Genomic DNA, 20,842 nt, shown 5'->3' with positions numbered 1-20,842 from the left:
TTCACGCTAGAAGTGAGGAGATTTAATGCACAAAATGTTTAGTGGTGACGGCAACATCAGCAATAAGCTATTTACAGTAACAAGGGCTAGAGGCCACCACCGAAAATTGGTGGAGAAAAGATTTCATCAGAAAGGGCGTAGGGGAATCTTTTCAGTCAGGGTGGTTACATTTTGGAACTCGCTGCCACAAGCAGTGGTATCATCAGAGAATATGAATTCATTCAAAAATCAATTAGCTACCTTCCTCAGAGACCGAAACATACAGGGGTGCAGGTACTCTTAAAAAACTAAGACCACACAGGGACTCATATACACACATGCACGCACGCACGCACGCACGCACGCACAACACACACATAGACACACAAAGGTTGAATTTGATGGACCTGTGTCTTTATTCAACCTCAAAAACTATGTGACTATGTAAAAGGAGTGCTAGTAATCTTTCCTTAGTAAACATGGCCACTGTCAGGAGACTGGGGAAGAAAAGAGAAATAAGGTATGCCAGGAATACAAAGCCGGCAATGATATAGAAGTATGTGTTTGTAGATCGCCATTACTAAACATTTCTAAAGGTGTGTTTGTTGTTATTTTAAAGATATGGGTAAAGGTTTTCTTTAAAGTGTATGTGAAGCCAAAACATTTTATTCCTACTAAGGATACTAGTATCGGTATCGGTGCTGATGCTGAGTATTTGGGCGAGTACACATACTCGCACAAATGCTCCTATACCGAGCCGGATACTTTACATGCTGCCCGGCTTCCTGATTGGCCAGGACAATGGTGACGAGGAAGCATGGAGCCGGCTTCCCTGCCAATCAGGAAGACGAGCGCTGTGTAATGACGCGTTGCCCGACTTCCTGATCGGCCAGCTTGTTGACCAATTAGGACCTAGATTAACAATAGGCCCAATAATGAGAAAATCACCCTTGAATGACCACCCTGAGGAAAGATGAGACCCCCATCTTGGATCGCATCACAGTCACACTGGGACTCAACTGATGTATTCGTCTGGCAAACAGTTCTGTGTGTGGTGGTAATATTTCCATCCGTTCTTTTCATAGGAAAGGATTGGTACTTGTCACAACAGACATTTTCTTATAAAACATTCCTGAGTAGTGCCAATAGGCCACTTGTCCACACCCCAGAGATACTCTACATGGCCGATATTCACAAACGTAGCTCAAATTGTCTGTGAAGGTTCTCATTCATCCATATGTAGCTCAAATTGGGTTTGGATGCAGCTGTGTATGTCCACCCATTTGCTATACAGAGACATGAGATGGTTGTCTGCGTATTTGGTCAACAGCAGTTGGAAACAAGTGTCTATGGACCACCCGTGGCCAAGTGCACACACAAGCTAAACTGAGACCTCTTGGGGACAATCGGTTGGCACAGTACAATCATGATGTGGTGCGATTTTCTAACCGCCATCTCACGTCTATAACAAGTTTCATTCTTGACAGTTTGTGTTGCTGCATTAAAGGCCTTTATGCACTGAGCACAATAGGAACTGGTCAACATGCTGCAAATTAACTCCGAAAAAAATAGCCACAGGGCTAAACACATCCACGCAGAAGGGCATTCCAGGCTCTGCTTGACATTCTTTTGTCAGTCTGAAATGTAGATGTTCTATTATTGCAGAGCAAGTTCTAGAAAGAGACAACAGCTGAAAAATGACACTGTTTACCTGGTCAATTTTCGAGAGTCTTTGAACAGAGAGAAAAACATATCAATCAATAGCTACATATGAATGTAAAAGTTCCTCCAGCCTAAACATATCTGTTTGGGCAATATGAAGCCATGAGAACAACCAGGGCCGGATTTACTCTCTCTGCTGCCCCAAGGCCAGGTTCCTCAATACACCCTCCTACCCGCCAAGCCCCCCCCACCATGGAGAATGGCAGACCTGCAGGCTGCAAACAAGTGATCTCAGCGACATCGCCGAGATCACTTGTACAAAACAAGAGGCGGCTTTCCCCGCTGTACATTTACCTATGCTTGCCCAAAGCCGGGCTAAATGTAGAAAACAACTACCCGCCCGGCGCCCGGAACTGCATGTCCCAGGCATCAGGAGATAGGAATTCAACACCCCTGCTGCCCCTCTACTCCCTGCTGCCCCGAGGCCGGGCCTTGGTTGGCCTTGTGGGAAATCCGGCCCTGAGAACAACCACAAACATATAGAACTTGTTTATGATCGTCTCCCAGCCAGGAATGAGAAAGCTGAAGAGATGGTTTAAGGCGCAATGGGGCCCTTGTCAAGTAAGCATCTTTGGCCCCACCATTCCTTCGATTGATCATAAAAGGATTTCGAATGGGAATAGAGAAGCCCCCAATTGGCATTGTCTTTGCTGACATTGCCCCATCAGACACCAACTGCCTACAAGTCCACCCCTGATCCTTGTAAAGTGAGAGGCCGGTTCCCAGCTTTAAGCAATTGTACTGTCAACCTGGTTTAGTGTAGGAGCATAAAGGTTGTAGTAGGGCCAACTGGGCATGCACTAGGCCCTGGTGGTCACCTGGTTAGATTGCCTTGTTGATGATCAGGCATGGCCGCATGTTAGTTTTTGCAAGATACCATTTTGTTGCATCTGATTCCATGGAGGTAGTGTGCTCAAGCAGGCAGATATCTTGAAGATCAATTCCCTCCTTTTCTATAATCCCTATAAACATGCAATATTGATTTACAGTTAGAATGGTCAAAGATGGACAGATGTTCCCTCAGACATACAGAGGTACAGGTAATCTTAGTAACTCAAACACAAGCACAGACGACCACATAGGTTGAACTCAATGGACCTGTGTCTTTATTCAACCTTAAAGGAGAACTATGGGGTCAGGGCTTTTCCCCATAGTTCTCCTTAGGGTAAGGGGAGGACACAAACTAGCGTCCTCCCGTCACCCTAAGCTCAGTATACTGAGACGCCGCAACCGGAGCGGATCGCGACATCGATGTCGAGATCCGCCCAGCTGCGTGAGTGACAGCTGACTCTGCCTATCTAAAGGCAGAGCCAGCTGTACCTGCCCCCTCCCCCGTCCGTTCCGCCAGTCAGCGCTGGCGGATCGGAGAGGGGAGGGGGGAATCCAGCCCCTCCCCTGTCACGGCAGAGAGCCGTGACAGGATCGAGAGGTGAGCGAACGCCGGTATGTGTTCCCTCACCTCCCGATCTACTGAGTCGACCTGTGACAGTCTCATTGTCACAGGTCGGCTAGAACTATGAGGTGAGTGAGAAGCACCCCCCTCATAGTTCTCCTTTAACAACTATGTAACCTTCCATTTAACCCTAACACTAACCATTCCTGAAACAGAAACTCTCTCTGTAACCGTAACACTAACCCACCCTCTAATTCAAACAGAAACCCTCCCTGTAACCGTAACACTAACCCTTAATTCAGGGGCGTAACTAAAAATCACAGGGCCCCATATCAAAAGTTTGTATGGGGCTCTGGGATTTCTAGTTACACCCCTGGCAGAGCCCCCCTGATATCCCAAACAGTCCATCTGAGAGAGATCCTGCAAAGCCCACCATAGACCCCTTACCTGTCAGCCCCGATCCGCTGTCTGCCTCTGTCGCCGGGCCCTGCCTCCTCCTCCGTTGCCAGGCCCCACCTCCTCCACTGCCGACCCAGGCCCCGCCTCCTCCGCCGCTGGCTGTCACTGACTGATAGTGATCTGAACAGCGGCGCGTTCCTCTTCACAGCTGCCAGTGACAGCCAGCAGCATGAGATGCCATAGCGACCCAGGCGGCCCGCACAGCATCAGGGGATGTTCTGGCTGGGCCCCCTGTCCCCCGGGCCCCATAGCGGCCGCCTGGGTTGCTATGGCGATTGTTACGCCGCTGCCTTCCTTTTCTCCCGATGATCATAGATGGACAGATGTTCCCTCAGACATACAGGATTCTTTACACCAAAGACCAGATACCAGCACCAGAATCTTCTTTTTCTCTGATGAAAGTTTATAGTGCAATAATTAACATCACCCTTTTATGTTCCTGATTGCATCAAGGAATAACAACAATGAAGATCACTATGTTTGCCCTGGTCAAGGGACCCTGCGTGGTTCCGAAACGTTAGCTATGTTACAGAGTGACATCGTTCTACAATGCATAGAACTTCTGGGTTTATTCTCAACCTGCGAGTGGTGGTGATCTTCATTGTTGTTACGTCTGGATACGCACGGCGCTATCCGTGGACATCACTACAAGCACCACTGCTATTTCAAACACTGATTCGAATTGCTGTATGGGGTGTTTATTGATTGCATCAAGGGACAATGGGAGCCATTATGTTTCTTGCCTTTTCCCCCTTAAGGTGCCCTGGGTACATTATGTGCCACTTCATAAACTGCAACAAGGATGTTCTACATTCTAGAAGAATGGAGTGCTTGTTTTAATGTGCTTTTGGATCTGAAATCTCATTGGTCAGTATCGCGAACCCACTTAGGAATTCTAATTGGGCCGAGTTTGCGATATTGTGCACATTAAATACGGTAATCCCAGACAGAGATTTTGCAGATCATGTGTGTACAAATGCCATTTATGATTCTCTTACCTCTAATGCATGTAGGTAGAAGTTAAAGCAGACATTGGTAGTTTGCTTTTGTGTTGCAGTGTTTGGACTTGTTTTGTAATATACACTCCTACATTCCAGGGACAATGCTGTAAAATGTGAAGATATTACACTATACAAAACCTCCTTCTCAGTCCCCTACTGACACCGCACTTCTTTTATGGTAGCGCTGCTCTTCTACTGAAATGCAATCTTCATTACAAAGCTTAATGGACAACTCCAGCTGGAATAAAACTGATCAGAACACTTACATATGAAGTTATGTACACTTAATTATATTTTTATTTCAGAGCTTTGGTATTTTACACATTAAACATTACCTGTCAGGTGAAAAAAAATGTAGATTAAAGGTCCCTGCAAAGGTGGTGTTATACTCACCTCTCCAGAAGCCTGTCTCTCCTGCCCTCCTTCTTTTCCAGCTCTACAGCCTCCATAAGACTTCAGCTTTTGAGAGACCTGGGAGTGTCAGAAGCCTGTGTCAGTTAAGGATGGAACCATGGCAAATGGTGCAGGGAGCATCAAATGCCAAAGAGTCATAGGTAGGCTGCAGTGCTGGCTGTAGTGCAGCGTTTCAAGGGGAGAAAGGGGGTCATGTTGGGGGTGTGATGTCCAGGTACTAGGTGTAATCAGGGAGGTAGAGAGAAGGTCAGGAGCAGAGTACTTTCTACTTTCTGGAGGGTCCTGTTGTAAGGCCTACTATCTCAGTGGTGGGTGTAATTAGAAAGGTAAAGAGAAGGTCGGGAGCAGAGTATTTTATACCCTATGGAGGGTCCTGTTGTAAGGTCTACTATCCCAGTGGTGGGTGTAATTAGAAAGGTAGAGAGAAAGTCAGGAGCAAAGTATTTTCTACCCTATGGAGAGTCATGTTGGATGTGTGATATTCTGGTGGGGGGTGTAATTAGAAAGGTAGAGAGAAGGTCAGGAGCAGAGTATTTTCTACCACATGGAGGGTCATGTTGGAGGGTGTGATATGCCAGTGGTGGGTGTAATAAGAAAGGCAGAGAGAAGGTCGGGAGTATTTTCAACGATATGGAGGGTCGTGTTGGAGGTGTGATATCCCAGTGGGTGTGTAATCAGAGAGAAGGTCGGGAGCAGAGTATTTTCTACTATATGGGGGGTCATGTTGGAAGGTCTACTATCCCAGTGGTGGGTGTAATAAGAAAGGTAGAGAGACGGTCGGTAGAAGAGTATTTTCTACTTTATGTAGGGTCATGTTGGAGGGTGTGATATTCCGATGGTGGGTGTAATCAGAAAGTTAGAGAAAAGGTCATGAGCAGAGTATTTCCTACCCTATGGAGGGTCCAATTGGAAGGTCTACTATCCTGGTGGTGGGTGTAATTAGAAAGGTAGAGAGAAGGTCGGGAGCAGAGTATTTTCTACCACATGGAGGGTCATGTTGGAGGTGTGATATCCTGGTGGTGATTGTAATCAGGAATTTCCTGTGCTCCTCGGCTCTATCTATTGGCGAGAATGTTGTGCGTATGGCATTCATCCAGCTACTCTCTGGGTGAAACATTTATACATCAGTCCCATTGTGCTTTCTACGTTGTTTCCTAATATTTTGCAGCACTTTGAACCGGCTCCACATCCAGCCAAACACTTTAAAGGAGAACTATGGGGTCAGGGCTTTTCCCCATAGTTCTCCTTAGGGTAACGGGAGGACACAAACTAGCGTCCTCCCGTTACCCTAAGCTCAGTATACCGCGAGCTACAGCTACAGCTCGCGGTATACTGAGACGCCGCAGCCAGAGCGGATCCCGACATCGATGTCGAGATCCGCCCAGCTGCGTGAGTGACAGCTGGCTCTGCCTATCTAGAGGCAGAGCCAGCTGTACCCGCCCCCTCCCCTGCGAACGCCGGTATATGTTCGCTCACCTCCCGATCTACTGATGAGACTGTCACAGGTCGGCTAGAACTATGAGGTGAGTGAAAAGCACCCCCCTCATAGTTCTCATTTAATATCATTATGGGTTCATAAATGGAAAACAAAGGTTTGGAGATGTGAATAGAGAATTCATAAACCCCACTTCCACATATTGCCATTTACATGGCAGGCAGCTCCCGGGGATGCCGATGAATTTTTTTAGTCTCTCAGCATGAGCGGCAGCGATGCGGCATCCGTGACAGCCTGTTCTTTTATCAGCCTGTAGACCTCTAGAACAGAAATGAACAGCTTTTGCCCGCACAGTACGACGAGGCTCTTGAAGCTGTCGGCAGGAATCTCAAAAATATTTTTAGCAAAGTCTTCAAATAGAACTGCTGAGTAATTCAGTAGAAAAACACGACAATTACTGCCGGGATCTGTTTACTGCATCCGAAGACAGGAATGTGGGGGTTAGGGCGGGAGCAGCGAGATGAATCGGGCAATATGGACCAAGCTGTATGGACCACTTTTGATTGGGCGGACACAAGGGGGTTCCAGCTGGTGCTAGGTCTTGGAATGGGTCTTTAATGGCAGAAATCTAAACTAATTAAACTAATTGGTCGCTTGGTGACTTTCGGTGTCCACCAGCTATGACTTGGCCTGCAATACGGAGGGAGGTGGACAGTCCAGACACAGTGCTTACAATTAAAGGCAGGTTATCATTCAAGCTGTAAGTGCAGGCTTGGTGTGTGCGTCCTATGGTGGCAACGCTTCTACTGCATAGACTAATAATGGGGCAGCGTTGTCACCCTACCACATGAAGTTTTACTGGCAGGATCAGCATGTAAAAACAGAAAAAGCAAAGCAAGCCTGAAAAAAAAGGATGGACAAACAGCACAACTAAGTGGGGGGGCGGGTAAGCTTGAAGACACAATTCTATTCAGTTTGGGCTTTCATACATTATATACTGGCCCCAAGAGATAACATATCCCCTAAATTAACACGTAACCTACACACAACTGGGTTTTTTTTCAAAATTGAGGAATATATTTCAAAATGTTTTTTGAAATATATTCCTCTATAGTCACAAAGGATATAAAATTACTTTGTGAGCACCAAATGCTTTTGTAAACCCAGATGTTACCTTGCAATAGTAGCAGTGACATCATCACTATGCTGTACATAGCCCGTGCAGAGAGCAGAGGATGGACCCAACAGGCTCCACCCACTACAGGCTGACTGCAGAAAACTACAGAATGGGGTGTAGACAAGAGCGATCACCCTGCACAAGGAGAGAGAGCAGCAAGGACCGGTCTTTATTACAGGAGGGGGGCGGGGACAAGACCAGTCACCCTGCACAAGGAGAGAGAGCAGCAGTGACCGGTCTTTATTACAGGAAGGGGTGGAGACAAGACCGGTCACCCTGCACAAGGAGAGAGAGCAGCAGTGACCGGTCTTTATTACAGGAAGGGGTGGAGACAAGACCAGTCATCCTGCACAAGGAGAGAGAGCAGCAGTGACCGGTCTTTATTACAGGAAGGGGTGGAGACAAGACCGGTCACCCTGCACAAGGAGAGAGAGCAGCAGTGAGCGGTCTTTATTACAGGAGGGGGCGGAGACAAGACCGGTCACCCTGCACAAGGAGATAGAGAAGCAGTGAGCGGTCTTTATTACAGAAGGGGGCGGAGACTAGACCAGTCACCCTGCACAAGGAGAGAGAGCAGCAGTGAGCAGTCTTTATTACAGGAAGCTCCAAGTCTCACACGGGATTACTGCACAGATCTGGAAGAAATACACAAAGCTCACCAAGATTCAGGAAGAATACACATGACTCTTGTATGAGGACAATACTTGATTATGTCAGAGGTCAGCTTTAACCTAGCCTTTAAACTAAACCCTAACATTTTTCACCAACCTAACACTAAAATTTAGGAACACAAAAACCTAACAATTTGATTTAAGTTTTAAACTTAAGCTTTAAAAAGATTTTAGTGATTGGGGTTCACATTTTACAGTAAACATTACAGAAATAGCTCAAATCTATGTGAATGTCCCCTAGTACAGGTCTTGTTTGCAGGTTCAGGAAATTGAAAATACAGAAAAAAAAAAAAGATCCACATCGCAACTTTATTAACCTGTGATTACGTAAGCGACCCGTCCTCTGCACCCTGCGAAGTCTCATTCCAATTTGGGACTAAACTCTGCTGTTTTTCTGCATTGCTGTGTATTGTTGACTGTTTCGGGTTACAAATTAAGCTGCCGTCTGACGCTGGTGGGAGATGTGCACACTTACTGGGGACGTTGTGCACGTCTATCCTCACACGTAGACATGGAGTGACCGACAGCTCCGCACAACTGGATGGTCGACATTCCTGAAAACACAACATTTTCCCTTTAATTATGCTAAAGGAACATATGACGTGTAGAAGGGTGAACACTTCACCTCCGTGTCTACAGGCTGGGGGGAAGAGTCCAATATTAAAGTGGAACTCCACAGCAAACCTTTTATTTTAGTTTTAGATGGAACGGGGAAGGGTTGGAGATGCTAGGATTTATTGCTGCCCAGGATCTATTGCTGTCAAACATAGTGCACTTATCCTTTTTGCCCCCCTCACCTAACAGATTGCACTCACCCCCTCCCTGGATGCCTACTTAGATTCAAGGCCTGTGGCCTCCTGTATTCTTTGATGTCCTGCGCTGCAAGTCTTCTCTTTCCTGGCTGCGCCTGTGAAGAAGAACCCCATAGACTATGGGTCTCGTCTACCGCCATCATCTTGCCAGGAGACAAGCCCTATAGACTTTTATAAGGCTCTACTGCACTGACACAGGCAGGAGAGAGATGACTTGCGGCACAGGATGTCAACGAATACAGGAGGCCACGGCCCTTGGATCTTGGTCAGAGACCCCAGGTCAGGGGGGAAAAAGAGTTAGTGTGCTTTGTCTGAATGTGCACTTATTCTTTAAAAAGGAGAACTATGGGGTTAAGGCTTTTCCCCATAGTTCTCCTTAGGGTAACGGGAGGACACAAACTAGCGTCCTCCCGTCACCCTAGGCTCAGTATACCGCAAGCTGTAGCTCGCGATATACTGAGACGCTGCAGCTGAAGCGGATCCCGACAATTGTGCCGGGATCCGCCCAGCTGCGTGACTGACAGCTGGCTCTGCCTATCTAGAGGCAGAGCCAGCTGTACCCGCCCCCTCCCCTGTCCGTTCCGCCAGTCAGCGCTGGCGGATCGGAGCGGGGAGGGGGGAATCCAGCCCCTCCCCTGTCACGGCAGAGAGCCGTGACAGGATCGAGAGGTGAGCGAACGCCGGTATGTGTTCGCTCACCTCACAATCTACTGAGCCGACCTGTGACAGTCTCATTGTCACAGGTCGGCTAGAACTATGAGGTGAGTGAGAAGCACTCATCTCATAGTTCTCCTTTAAAGCATATCTAAACCAAAGAACAAAAATGCAATATATTACACCTTCCCCTCCTTAGATGTGGTGGCTACATTAGTTTTCATTTTTTCAAACTTCTCTATATTTACCTGGTCATCCTGCCAGTAACACACGTCCTGTGCTGGGGTGACAACGCTCACTCACTGTAATTTATCTGTGAGAAGCAGCATTGTCACCCTAAATAAGGAAGTGTTTTAGGATTACTGAACTGCCTCTTATGTTATGGATATGGGGTGGTGGTTTGTAGTCCTAACACACCTGTGTTATTAGCTCTGCCTGAGTTCTCCTCTGCTAGTCTGCAGATCCCCCCTATGCTACAGGGATAAGACAAAGGGAGGTGTTCTGTAGTCCATCAGGGGAGAATGTAGGCAGGGCTGACAACAGTGCTTGGGATTTCAGTGCAGCGTTATCAGCTCACTATAGGAAATAAGGAGTTCACTGGCTTTTGGAAGATCAACAGATATTTTCTCCACTTGCAGCCTTTTTAAAGTCAGAGTCAGACCTTGGGGGACCGTCCATCTATTGCAGAGATGTACTGAATGTGTTATTTTTTTACTTTGCCTTTATACACACTTATAAATAAATGTTTAGTGTGTTTGTAAATATTTTTTATTGCTAGCAAAAATTATATCTAGAACGCACTGACACACAGGTCTCCTTTTCCAAGCAGGCGAACATTGCAAAAGAGAGCCAACACTAGGTGGCCCAGATACTCTACATGTCACTTCATTTTACCTGATTGTGAAGGAAAAATAGTCAGAGGCACAGTTCTGTCATTTGTTGGAGATGTCATCATGGTTGTAGGGAAGAGGCTGCAGCACTGTGTTAGTGAACACCTTTTCGTCATCAGCAGCTAAAAGAGGCTTCATATGTCTGTTGGCGAATGCTTCCATTTGGTAAACACCCCATCTGTGGTATAGTGAACCCTTCCAGTTAGAAAACGTGCCATCTGCAGCATGGTGAACTCTTCTAGTTGGGCAACGTGCCATATGTAGCATGGTGAACCCTTCCAGTTGGAGAACATGCCATCTGTGGCATATTGAACCCTTCCAGTTGGAGAACATGCCATCTGTAGCATGGTGAACTCTTCCAGTTGGAGAACATGCCATCTGTGGCATAGTGAACTAATCCAGTTAGAGAACTTACCATCTGTAGCATGGTGAACTCTTTTAGTTGGGCAACGTGCCATATGTAGCATGGTGAACCCTTCCAGTTGGAGAACATGCCATCTGTGGCATATTGAACCCTTCCAGTTGGAGAACATGCCATCTTTAGCATGGTGAACTCTTCTAGTTGGGCAACGTGCCATATGTGGCATGGTGAACTCTTCTAGTTGGGCAACATGCCATATGTGGCATGGTGAACCCTTCCAGTTGGAGAACATGCCATCTGTAGCATGGTGAACCCTTCTAGTTGGGGCACTGTGCCATCTGTGGCATGGTGAACACTTCCAGTTGGAGAACATGCCATCTGTGGCATAGTGAACTCTTCTAGTTGGAGAACATGCCATCTGTAGCACTGTGAACTCTTCCAGTTGGAGAACGTGCCATCTGTGGCATGGTGAACCCTTCCAGTTGCAGAACGTGCCATCTGTGGCATGGTGAACCCTTCCAGTTGCAGAACGTGCCATCTGTGGCATGGTGAACCCTTCCAGTTGCAGAACGTGCCATCTGTGGCATGGTGAACCCTTCCAGTTGGAGAACATGCCATCCGTGGTGTGGTGAACCCTTCCAGTTGGGAAAGGCACCATCTGTGGTGTGGGGAATCCATCCAGTAGAAAAGGGAACTGGTTGTATATTAGTACATCACACATTCCTAAAGAATGGAAGAGGAACCAGATAGGTGTCTGTGAATCCTGTGCTGCCTAGAACAGGCACCCGCTACGCTGATACACCGGTAGGGGCAGAGTACCTGGCATAAGGCATTGACTGGACCTGGCAATATAGAGTTTGAGCTGGGGCTAGAGTTGTGTTGTTCAGAGTAAACTGATGGTGTGCCATCTAGAGGTCTATATGCTCATTTGCTACTTACTTTTTTTTTTCTTTTTGCTCCTTCATCATAAGACACAGGCAGGCAGCTGGGCTGTGAAAGCTTGCTATTGTCTCTCCCCTCTGTTTGTGATACCCCAATCTCCTGTCTGGATAATAATGGTATTCTCAAAACAATCAGTTGCTCCTTTATTGCATCCACAAGGGCATTCATTTATTTCATATGCTTAAAGTGTAGGAAAGTGTTAAAACCCCCATTTATTTATTTTTAGCTCTGTCAAGTTGGGGAGATGTCCCTTCACTTACTGTCCTGGAGACACAACGGGAAGTGAACAGAAGCCTCTACAAATTGAGGAGAATTCCCTTCTTAGACAGTTGTCACAAGAACAGGTGTCCCCAGTGGAAAATATTCTTTATTTTCCTGTTCTGGGGACAGCTGTAAAGTTTTGGACTTCCTATCACTGTATGTCTCTGCAACAACGGTGACCAGGACAGATGGAGAGGGTGAGGTGAGTCTCGCAAGCAGGGTTTTTTTTTTCCTTACCTACTTTAGAAAAAAAAAACTTAAAGCAGACCTTTACACTCAAAAATCAAATTCTACCCATGCATCCCTCTATGTATGATGAGTAATAATAACATAGATGCCCTCCCTATTTCAAATTGCCAATAGCAGGCTGGCTATTGCACCCGCCCACTGAGCAGAGGAGCGATACTAAGAGACAACTTTCTCTCTCAGGTCCGCTCCTCTGCTCAGTTGCTGGTGTTTTAATAGCCATGTCAGGTGTCAAATGCTGTGACTGAAATACTTACACTTGCAGAGCATTCACTTCCTGCTTGGAAAAGGCAAAATGACTTCAGCTTGACAAAGCAATGCACCCTGGGATTGCCTTGTCATCAGCAGAGCATTGCTGGGAAATCTCATCTGTAATCTCTGGAGATCTCAAGGAAAAGGCATTTTCCTCCCCTGAGATGATGTGTATGGTCACATGTCCTGGTCACATGTGCCAGAAATCCAGGAAATAAAAAGGAGATCTAGTAATCTGCCCTTAGTAAACATGGCCACTGTCAGAAGAATGGGGAAGAAAAGAGAAATAAGGAATGCAAAGAATACAAAGCCGGCAATGATCTAGAAGTATGTGTTTGTAGAATGTCATTACTAAACATTTCTAAAGGTGTGTTTGTTGTTATTTTAACGATATGGGTAAAGGTCCGCTTTAAAAGCTTTCACTGTACATAGACTTAAGAGAAGACAAATGTAACACAAAATACATTATTGTGAGAACACTGCCACCTGGTGCTGAAACATAGGTACTGCAGCTTCAAATGTCAGGTCATTGTTAGTATACAGTGATTAAAGTGACATTAAAGGATACATTTGTTTTCCCCTCCCCCCAATGTTAATGTCAGCACTTACCTTAAATGAGGTCTCTTATTCCGATCTTCTTCTTCTTCTTTCCTGATGTTTTCATCTGTCCCTCCAGCGCTGCGGTGGCTCTCCGATCCAGCGCTGACTCCCCTCTGCTAGCTGGCACTTCCGATCCAGCGGTGTCTGCATGCGGGTGCACGCGTCCATAGACTCACCTTGCGTCTCTGTTCGTCTCTCGGCAATCCGAACTGCCCATGCGCCCTGCCCAAGATGCTTTGCGGCCGCCCGAACAGTTTCGTTTTCTCGGGCGGGAGCGCGCAAAGAAAACAAGGTAAGTTTAAACCGTTGTTATAGCGTTTTTTTTCTTTTTTTAAAAACTGTGTGCCTCTATCTACTGCTTGATAGCCTCGTATATAGGCAAAAAAACGGGAGGGTTTAGAACCACTTTTAGGCTGCTTTCTACGTTTGTTTGCACTGCAGTATAATGAAGGTTTTTATAGAAAGAAAACAATGTAGACCAGCAACAGAGCCCTCCTCTGTGTGCCTCTCTGATTTTGTTTCACGTTGTGGGCATGATTCGAATTCAGGGCTAAGCTCTGCCCAACCACCTACCCGCTATCCATTGGCAGGTCTTTAATGGCCATTTCTTGGGGAAAGTGTATACAAAAGTAGTGTAACGAACCGGGACAGCGCCGCGCGGTCCGTGTGCGTTCCACCCTGGAATCCATCGGCCGCTAGTTACGGTCACTTCCTTCCAGGTGTGGGAGGCGCAATGCGCTCCACGCTGGAATACGGAAGTGCCGCGAGGCTTCACTTCCGCATCCGGCAGGCTATTTAAAACGGATTGGAACGCTAGTAGGGCGTTCACTAATTTGTTTGTGCACCCTAGTAACACCTGCAGCCTGCCAGCCTGCCTACATTGGCAGTCAGTGTAGAAGTGACCCCTTACATTGGCGGTCAGTGTAGAAGTGACCTCTTACATTGGTGGTCAGTGTAGAAGAGACCCCTTACATTGGCAGTCAGTGTAGAAGTGCCCCCTTACATTGGTGGGCAGTGTAGAAGTGACCTCTTACATTGGTGGTCAGTGTAGAAGAGACCCCTTACATTGGCAGTCAGTGTAGAAGTGCCCCCTTACATTGGTGGGCAGTGTAGAAGTGACCTCTTACATTGGTGGTCAGTGTAGAAGAGACCCCTTACATTGGCAGTCAGTGTAGAAGTGCCCCCTTACATTGGTGGGCAGTGTAGAAGTGACCTCTTACATTGGTGGTCAGTGTAGAAGAGACCCCTTACATTGGCAGTCAGTGTAGAAGTGCCCCCTTACATTGGTGGGCAGTGTAGAAGTGACCTCTTACATTGGTGGTCAGTGTAGAAGAGACCCCTTACATTGGCAGTCAGTGTAGAAGTGCCCCCTTACATTGGTGGGCAGTGTAGAAGTGACCTCTTACATTGGTGGTCAGTGTAGAAGAGACCCCTTACATTGGCAGTCAGTGTAGAAGTGCCCCCTTACATTGGTGGGCAGTGTAGAAGTGACCTCTTACATTGGTGGTCAGTGTAGAAGAGACCCCTTACATTGGCAGTCAGTGTAGAAGTGCCCCCTTACATTGGTGGGCAGTGTAGAAGTGACCTCTTACATTGGTGGTCAGTGTAGAAGAGACCCCTTACATTGGCAGTCAGTGTAGAAGTGCCCCCTTACATTGGTGGGCAGTGTAGAAGTGACCTCTTACATTGGTGGTCAGTGTAGAAGAGACCCCTTACATTGGCAGTCAGTGTAGAAGTGCCCCCTTACATTGGTGGGCAGTGTAGAAGTGACCTCTTACATTGGTGGTCAGTGTAGAAGAGACCCCTTACATTGGCAGTCAGTGTAGAAGTGCCCCCTTACATTGGTGGGCAGTGTAGAAGTGACCTCTTACATTGGTGGTCAGTGTAGAAGAGACCCCTTACATTGGCAGTCAGTGTAGAAGTGCCCCCTTACATTGGTGGGCAGTGTAGAAGTGACCTCTTACATTGGTGGTCAGTGTAGAAGAGACCCCTTACATTGGCAGTCAGTGTAGAAGTGCCCCCTTACATTGGTGGGCAGTGTAGAAGTGACCTCTTACATTGGTGGTCAGTGTAGAAGAGACCCCTTACATTGGCAGTCAGTGTAGAAGTGCCCCCTTACATTGGTGGGCAGTGTAGAAGTGACCTCTTACATTGGTGGTCAGTGTAGAAGAGACCCCTTACATTGGCAGTCAGTGTAGAAGTGGCCCCTTACATTGGAGGTCAGTGTAGAAGTGACCCCTTACATTGGTGTAGAAATGTGCACTGAAAAAAGATGCCTGGAACAGGACAGCAGAAAATGTTACATTTAATGAAATAATTTAATAATATTTAATAATTGATGAAATAACTAATATGTATTAAATAATAATTAACTAAATAATCATATGAAATAGTTAATTTAATAGTTAAATAGTCCTGAGTCCTGATTCTATTCCCGCGTCCATTGCTATGCAGAGCCCCGAGTCCATTGCTATGCAGAGCCCCGAGTCCATTGCAGATTCCCCGTCCATTGCTCCATTGCTTTGCAGAGCCCCGAGTCCATTGCTTTGCAGAGCCCCGAGTCCATTGCTTTGCAGAGCCCCGAGTCCATTGCTTTGCAGAGCCCCGAGTCCATTGCATTGCAGATTCCCCGTCCATTGCATTGCAGAGCCCCGAGTCCATTGCTTTGCAGAGCCCCGCGTCCATTGCATTGCAGAGCCCCGCATCCCATTGCTTTGCAGACTCCCATGTCCATTGTGTTGCAGAGCCCCGAGTCCATTGCGTAAGGGGGAAGGTGATGTAGGTGGATGCGCGGGCCTGGGTTGGGAAGCGGTGGGGTAGGGTTGTAGGGGCCAATCAGCAAAATCTTGCAGAGGTACCAATTAATATTAAAGACGGCCTGCAAATAGTGGCCAAACACAATTAAGCAAGCAAATTATGCGGCCACTTGTTGGGGTAGATTGGGGGGGCACATAATTTTGTTCTGCCCCGGGAAACCGTAACACCACTCATTCTCCAAGATTTTCCATATGTCGCTAGAGTGTTCAGGTTTTGCTGAAAGAAAAAGGTGACAACACTATACATGAGAGAGAAACCTGACACGGGTTTTATTTATTTCCTGCTATGTCCCCCCAAAAAACTGTTGGCTTTAGACACAGCTTCTGTCCCCTCCATCCATCCTTCTGGTCCGGCTGTGAGACATGGAGACACTGACACCATCCCTGAGTCACACACACACAATCCAAACACGCCCTGCTGCTATTAACCTCTGAGACACTGCGCTGACACCGCTGAGACAAATTCATCTACAGGACAATGAGGGGCCCTAACATAAAGCCAGCCAGAAAACCTGGAAACAATCAGTTCTAACTACTGAGATTAAAAACAGAGGTTTAGTTGGGCACATTTGCTAATACGTGTCATGGCTTCTGGTGTGTGTCTGTACCTTTAAGACGGAAATGGCTGCCTCCTGGTGAATCCGTTCTCTGTACATTGCTCTATATGTCCCCTAGTGTAAAATTAGGGTACGTATCTTGGCGCGGCAGCGTGGCGTCCGTGTGTCTTTGCAACTCATACCTGAGAAGCTAAATTGGATTTGTTTCCATGTAGCTGCCTTGTAAAGGTGATGCCTGGTCTTCTGGCGTGTGCCTGTGCCTTTAAGGAGGATATGGCTGCCTCCAGAGGAGAGATTCTCACTTTGCTTTAATAGAAAGCTCCATTCAGAGTTGCCAATCCGGATTGCCGAGTCTCAGGACTTCCTTTGTATTGGAAAGCAGTGGGAGGCAAGCCCCGGACCTGCAAGGTGTATCCTATTGTAGTGGCCGGCCAGGTATGATGCGAGAGAGTCCATATAGGTGATCCGACTACCGAACAGGATCTTCTTCATCCCGGAGGATCTCCACTGTCTTCTTGGTTTGTAGTGATTGTGGATGGAAGCGTCATTCACATCTTCATTCAATGTAGGGTTGAGGGGACTGTATAGAAATAGCCAACGCACTTCGCGATCCTGCAATCTCTCGATCTCTGCGAATTTCACAGCCAAACCTTTTTTTCATTATTAGTTCTGAATGGAGCAGAGAAAGGATAGAACCCATGTCAGGTTTTCGATGCTGTGTCCCCCATGTGGGAATTTTCTCCTTTGCTTCCTGTGTGGTCACCGGGGCAGGAAGTGATAGGAAACAAACAAAATAAGTCGCTGGTTCCGCATTGCATTCAAAACCAAAAAAAGCCTGCAATTCGACTTTATTACTTTAAGTGTTATAAATAACTTTGTAACAGGTGATATAAACTGATCATGAATGTATCAGGCTTGCTGTTCTAGTGGGGGGAAGTTTTGTTTTTTTCCCCCCAAGCACAGCTGACTTCCTATCAGGTATCTCTATGCAAGAAAATGGAACATTCACCTGAACCTGGAGGACAGAGCTACAGGGGGTGACGTCATCCTGATCTATGTAGTAACACTGCGATACAGATACTATGTTACTATTCAATGTATAATAATACCTTAGAGGGGAAGCAAAGCCGAATGTTCTACTTCCCTCCATCAGCAATCATATTGTATATAGGAAACCTCTGCTGCGTATTCACTTCTGATTATGTCACGTGTACATGCGTATTTAGCGCTCATGCCTCCCTGTGACTAGTGACGTGAGATCTACGGGTGACGTGGGTCGAGGGTGGAAGGTTCTGTATGGGCAGAACCTTCCAAGATGTCTTCAGTATTGGGGTGGGGAGGTGGGATTGACATGGTGCATCAAACAAGGTATACTTCCTGATAGTACCGTGTGTGTGTTTGTGTGTGTGTGTGTGTGTGTATAGTATTATTATATGTTAGATATAATATATACATACAATAACATCACATCAGTTCCTGATCTCAAGGAGCTTCCAATCTAAGGTCCCTGTTGCACAAACATACATACAGGGCCAATTTAGACAGGAGCTAATTAACCTACCAACATGTCTTTGGAGTGTGGGAGGAAAGCCACGCCCTTGTCGTGGCTGTTCTTGGATTCTCTCTCTCTCTATCTATATCTATATCTATAGATATAGATATAGATATAGATATATCTATATCTATATATAGATATAGATATATCGATATATAGATAGATATAGCTATATCTAGATATATAGATATATATATACATTAAAGATAATGATATATACTGTTTCCTAAACAGTTGGGTGAATGAGGCTGTGATCTGTGTGAAGGGTTTTAATTCCACCTTTAAATAAGTGCGGGGCCTTAAGAAAAGATATGTAAATGACTACGAAGGAATAATAATAGTCAGCGCACACAATAAGAACATAACAAAAAGAAGCAGGAAACAATAGTCTGCATCTCCAATGAATTCACTGACGGGTATCACTGTGGGTGCAGCGCCACCACAAACATTTCCTGTTTTGGTGACAACTGGATTCCCGATCACAAAAAAAAATAAAAACACTCAAAAGTCAACCGGATCCCCCAAAACTCCAGAGAAGGTAGCATGACGGTGTCCATAATGAGCGGCTCAGGATTAGATGAGAGGATGGATCAAAACAAAAAAATCTCAACCTACCACGTAAAAAAAAAAAGGTTTGGACCATACATGCACTTTAAGGGGTCTATTTATAAAGATGTGAATGTGACTATCACCAAGCATTCTCTGTCGGTGAATCAATCGCCCTCCACATTCGCTGTTTTACACGTTGAGTGCGGAATCTCCTTTTCGCAATCTTTCAAATGCAAGGTCTCCGGTTGCTATTACAAAGTCATTTTTGTTTCCTCTCTCGCTTTCTTTGTTTAGGTGTACTGCTCCTTTAAATGCTCACATCATTTCCTCCCCCGGACGGGTCCCTTTAAGAGAGGACGATGACGAATGCGTGGCCCCGTTTGTGAAAGGTGTAGCCGTCGCCCAGCACATGGCTGAACCAGTAGAACTGGCTCCGTCAGCGGAGGGGGCGGCCCTTGAGCGAGGTAATTCATCTCTTCTGCTTCTATCATTTCCTCTCCGGGCTCTGCATCGGTTCTCGCTCTCTGCCTGTTCTAATAAGCCGTACCAGGCGTATTCCGAGGGCAGAGAAGAGCGCGGCGGGTACGGCCGGCTTCCTGGCTGCCAATTCCGGCTCGCTAAACTGAGCCAGGGTCCCTTTTGTTACCTGAGACGGTGGGGGAAAAAGTGACGTCAGAGGGAGGCTGAAGAACCGTGCCACATCAGCTGTCCCCATCCCTGCTACTGCTGCGGCCGGAGGATAAAGAATAGCCGGCCCACCTCCATCCATCCATCCTCTCAACATGGCTGCCGTCTTGCTACCTTCTCCGCAGTTGCGTTTTGGGGGATCCGGTTGACTTTTGGGTGTTTTTTCGTATTTCTTTATTCCCCCCCCCACACAGGACGATGCTGCATTCGTTGGCGAGCAACCGCTGTGTGCGGGTGATAGACAGGAACCGCCCGGCGTGGTACTTCGCCTTCCTCACGGCCAGCTACCTCCTCTACCTGGTGTTCGGAGCCGTGATCTTCTCCTCGGTGGAGCTGCCCTATGAAGACCTCCTGAGGAAGGACCTGCAGGAGCTGAAGCGGAGTTTCCTCGGGGAGAACCAGTGCCTGTCCGAGGAGCAGCTGGAGGGCTTCCTGGAGCGGGTACTGGAGGCCAGCAACTACGGGGTGTCCATCCTCAACAACGCGTCCGGGAACTGGAACTGGGACTTCATGTCGTCGCTGTTCTTCGCCAGCACCGTGCTGTCCACCACAGGTAAAGCTTGTTTGTGTGACAGGTTCTCTTTAAATCTCTACTCCAAGCAAACCGGTAGAGCGGACGGGGAGCAGGGAGCGGACGGGGAGCAGGGAGCGGACGGGGAGCAGGGAGCGGACGGGGAGTCGGCAGGGAGTGGACGGGGAGCGGACGGGGAGTCGGCAGGGAGCAGACAGATATGAATGAGATGCTTTACCACCAAAAGATTAGATTTTTTGCTCATCCAGTCCTGAGATTTACACAGCCCCCCCTCACAGCTTTGTCTGTTAGGGCAAGAGACCTGATTGTGCTCTGCTGCAGTTCACAAACACTTACAGGTCTTGTCCCTTCCCACAGCCTGTGATTGGATAGTGAAGGGAGAAGCAGCAGACTGATGAGCTCATCTCTCTACTCTGCTCTCTCCTTCAGTCAGAATGACGTTTGTTAGGCAATGAGCACTGTTATACTGTGACTGGCGTAGTCCTTCCTTCCCCTTATCTGAGCACTGCTGTACAGGTCATTTAATGATACTGTACATCACTGATTACAGAGCTGCATTAATGTGCGTCCTATATATCTGCCTAGGGTTCAGCTATGAGGATCAAAACCGCAGCTGGCCTGTTCATGACTTGAGTTGGTGAGTTGTCACCAGAACAGGAAAAGAGGGGAAACCTTCCACTGGGGACATATGTTCAGGTGACAGCTGTCCGGTAGACACAACACTTCCTGTTGTGTCTACAGGACAGGAAGTGAAGATACAGGGCAGGAGCATCCTATCAGCACGCTCCTTGCATGGCAGCAGACCTGATTGGCCCTTCTACCTCCCCTAGAATGAGCTCTGCTGTACATGGGCTGCAAGAGGCTGATATGTATGTAT

General features: G+C 47.1%; 1 protein-coding gene across 1 annotated transcript in view; it reads left to right on the top strand.

Annotated features, from left to right (window-relative positions):
• Positions 1–19,096: 19,096 nt before the first annotated feature.
• KCNK1 (potassium two pore domain channel subfamily K member 1) overlaps positions 19,097–20,842 on the top strand; it is an 11,450-nt gene continuing 9,704 nt past the window's right edge. The window contains exons 1-2 of the mRNA XM_018560686.1: positions 19,097–19,210; positions 19,628–19,986. Of these exons, the coding sequence (XP_018416188.1) occupies positions 19,632–19,986 (355 nt within the window). The 5' untranslated portion in view covers positions 19,097–19,210; positions 19,628–19,631. The remainder of the gene's footprint in view (positions 19,211–19,627; positions 19,987–20,842) is intronic.

The sequence above is a fragment of the Nanorana parkeri genome, unplaced genomic scaffold (genome assembly GCF_000935625.1).
Source record: "Nanorana parkeri isolate BGI_ZX_2015 unplaced genomic scaffold, ASM93562v1 scaffold474, whole genome shotgun sequence".
Classification (NCBI taxonomy): Eukaryota; Metazoa; Chordata; class Amphibia; order Anura; family Dicroglossidae; genus Nanorana; species Nanorana parkeri.
The sequence above is the reverse complement of the archived record's forward strand: the minus strand, read 5'-3'. Positions and strand labels throughout refer to the sequence as shown.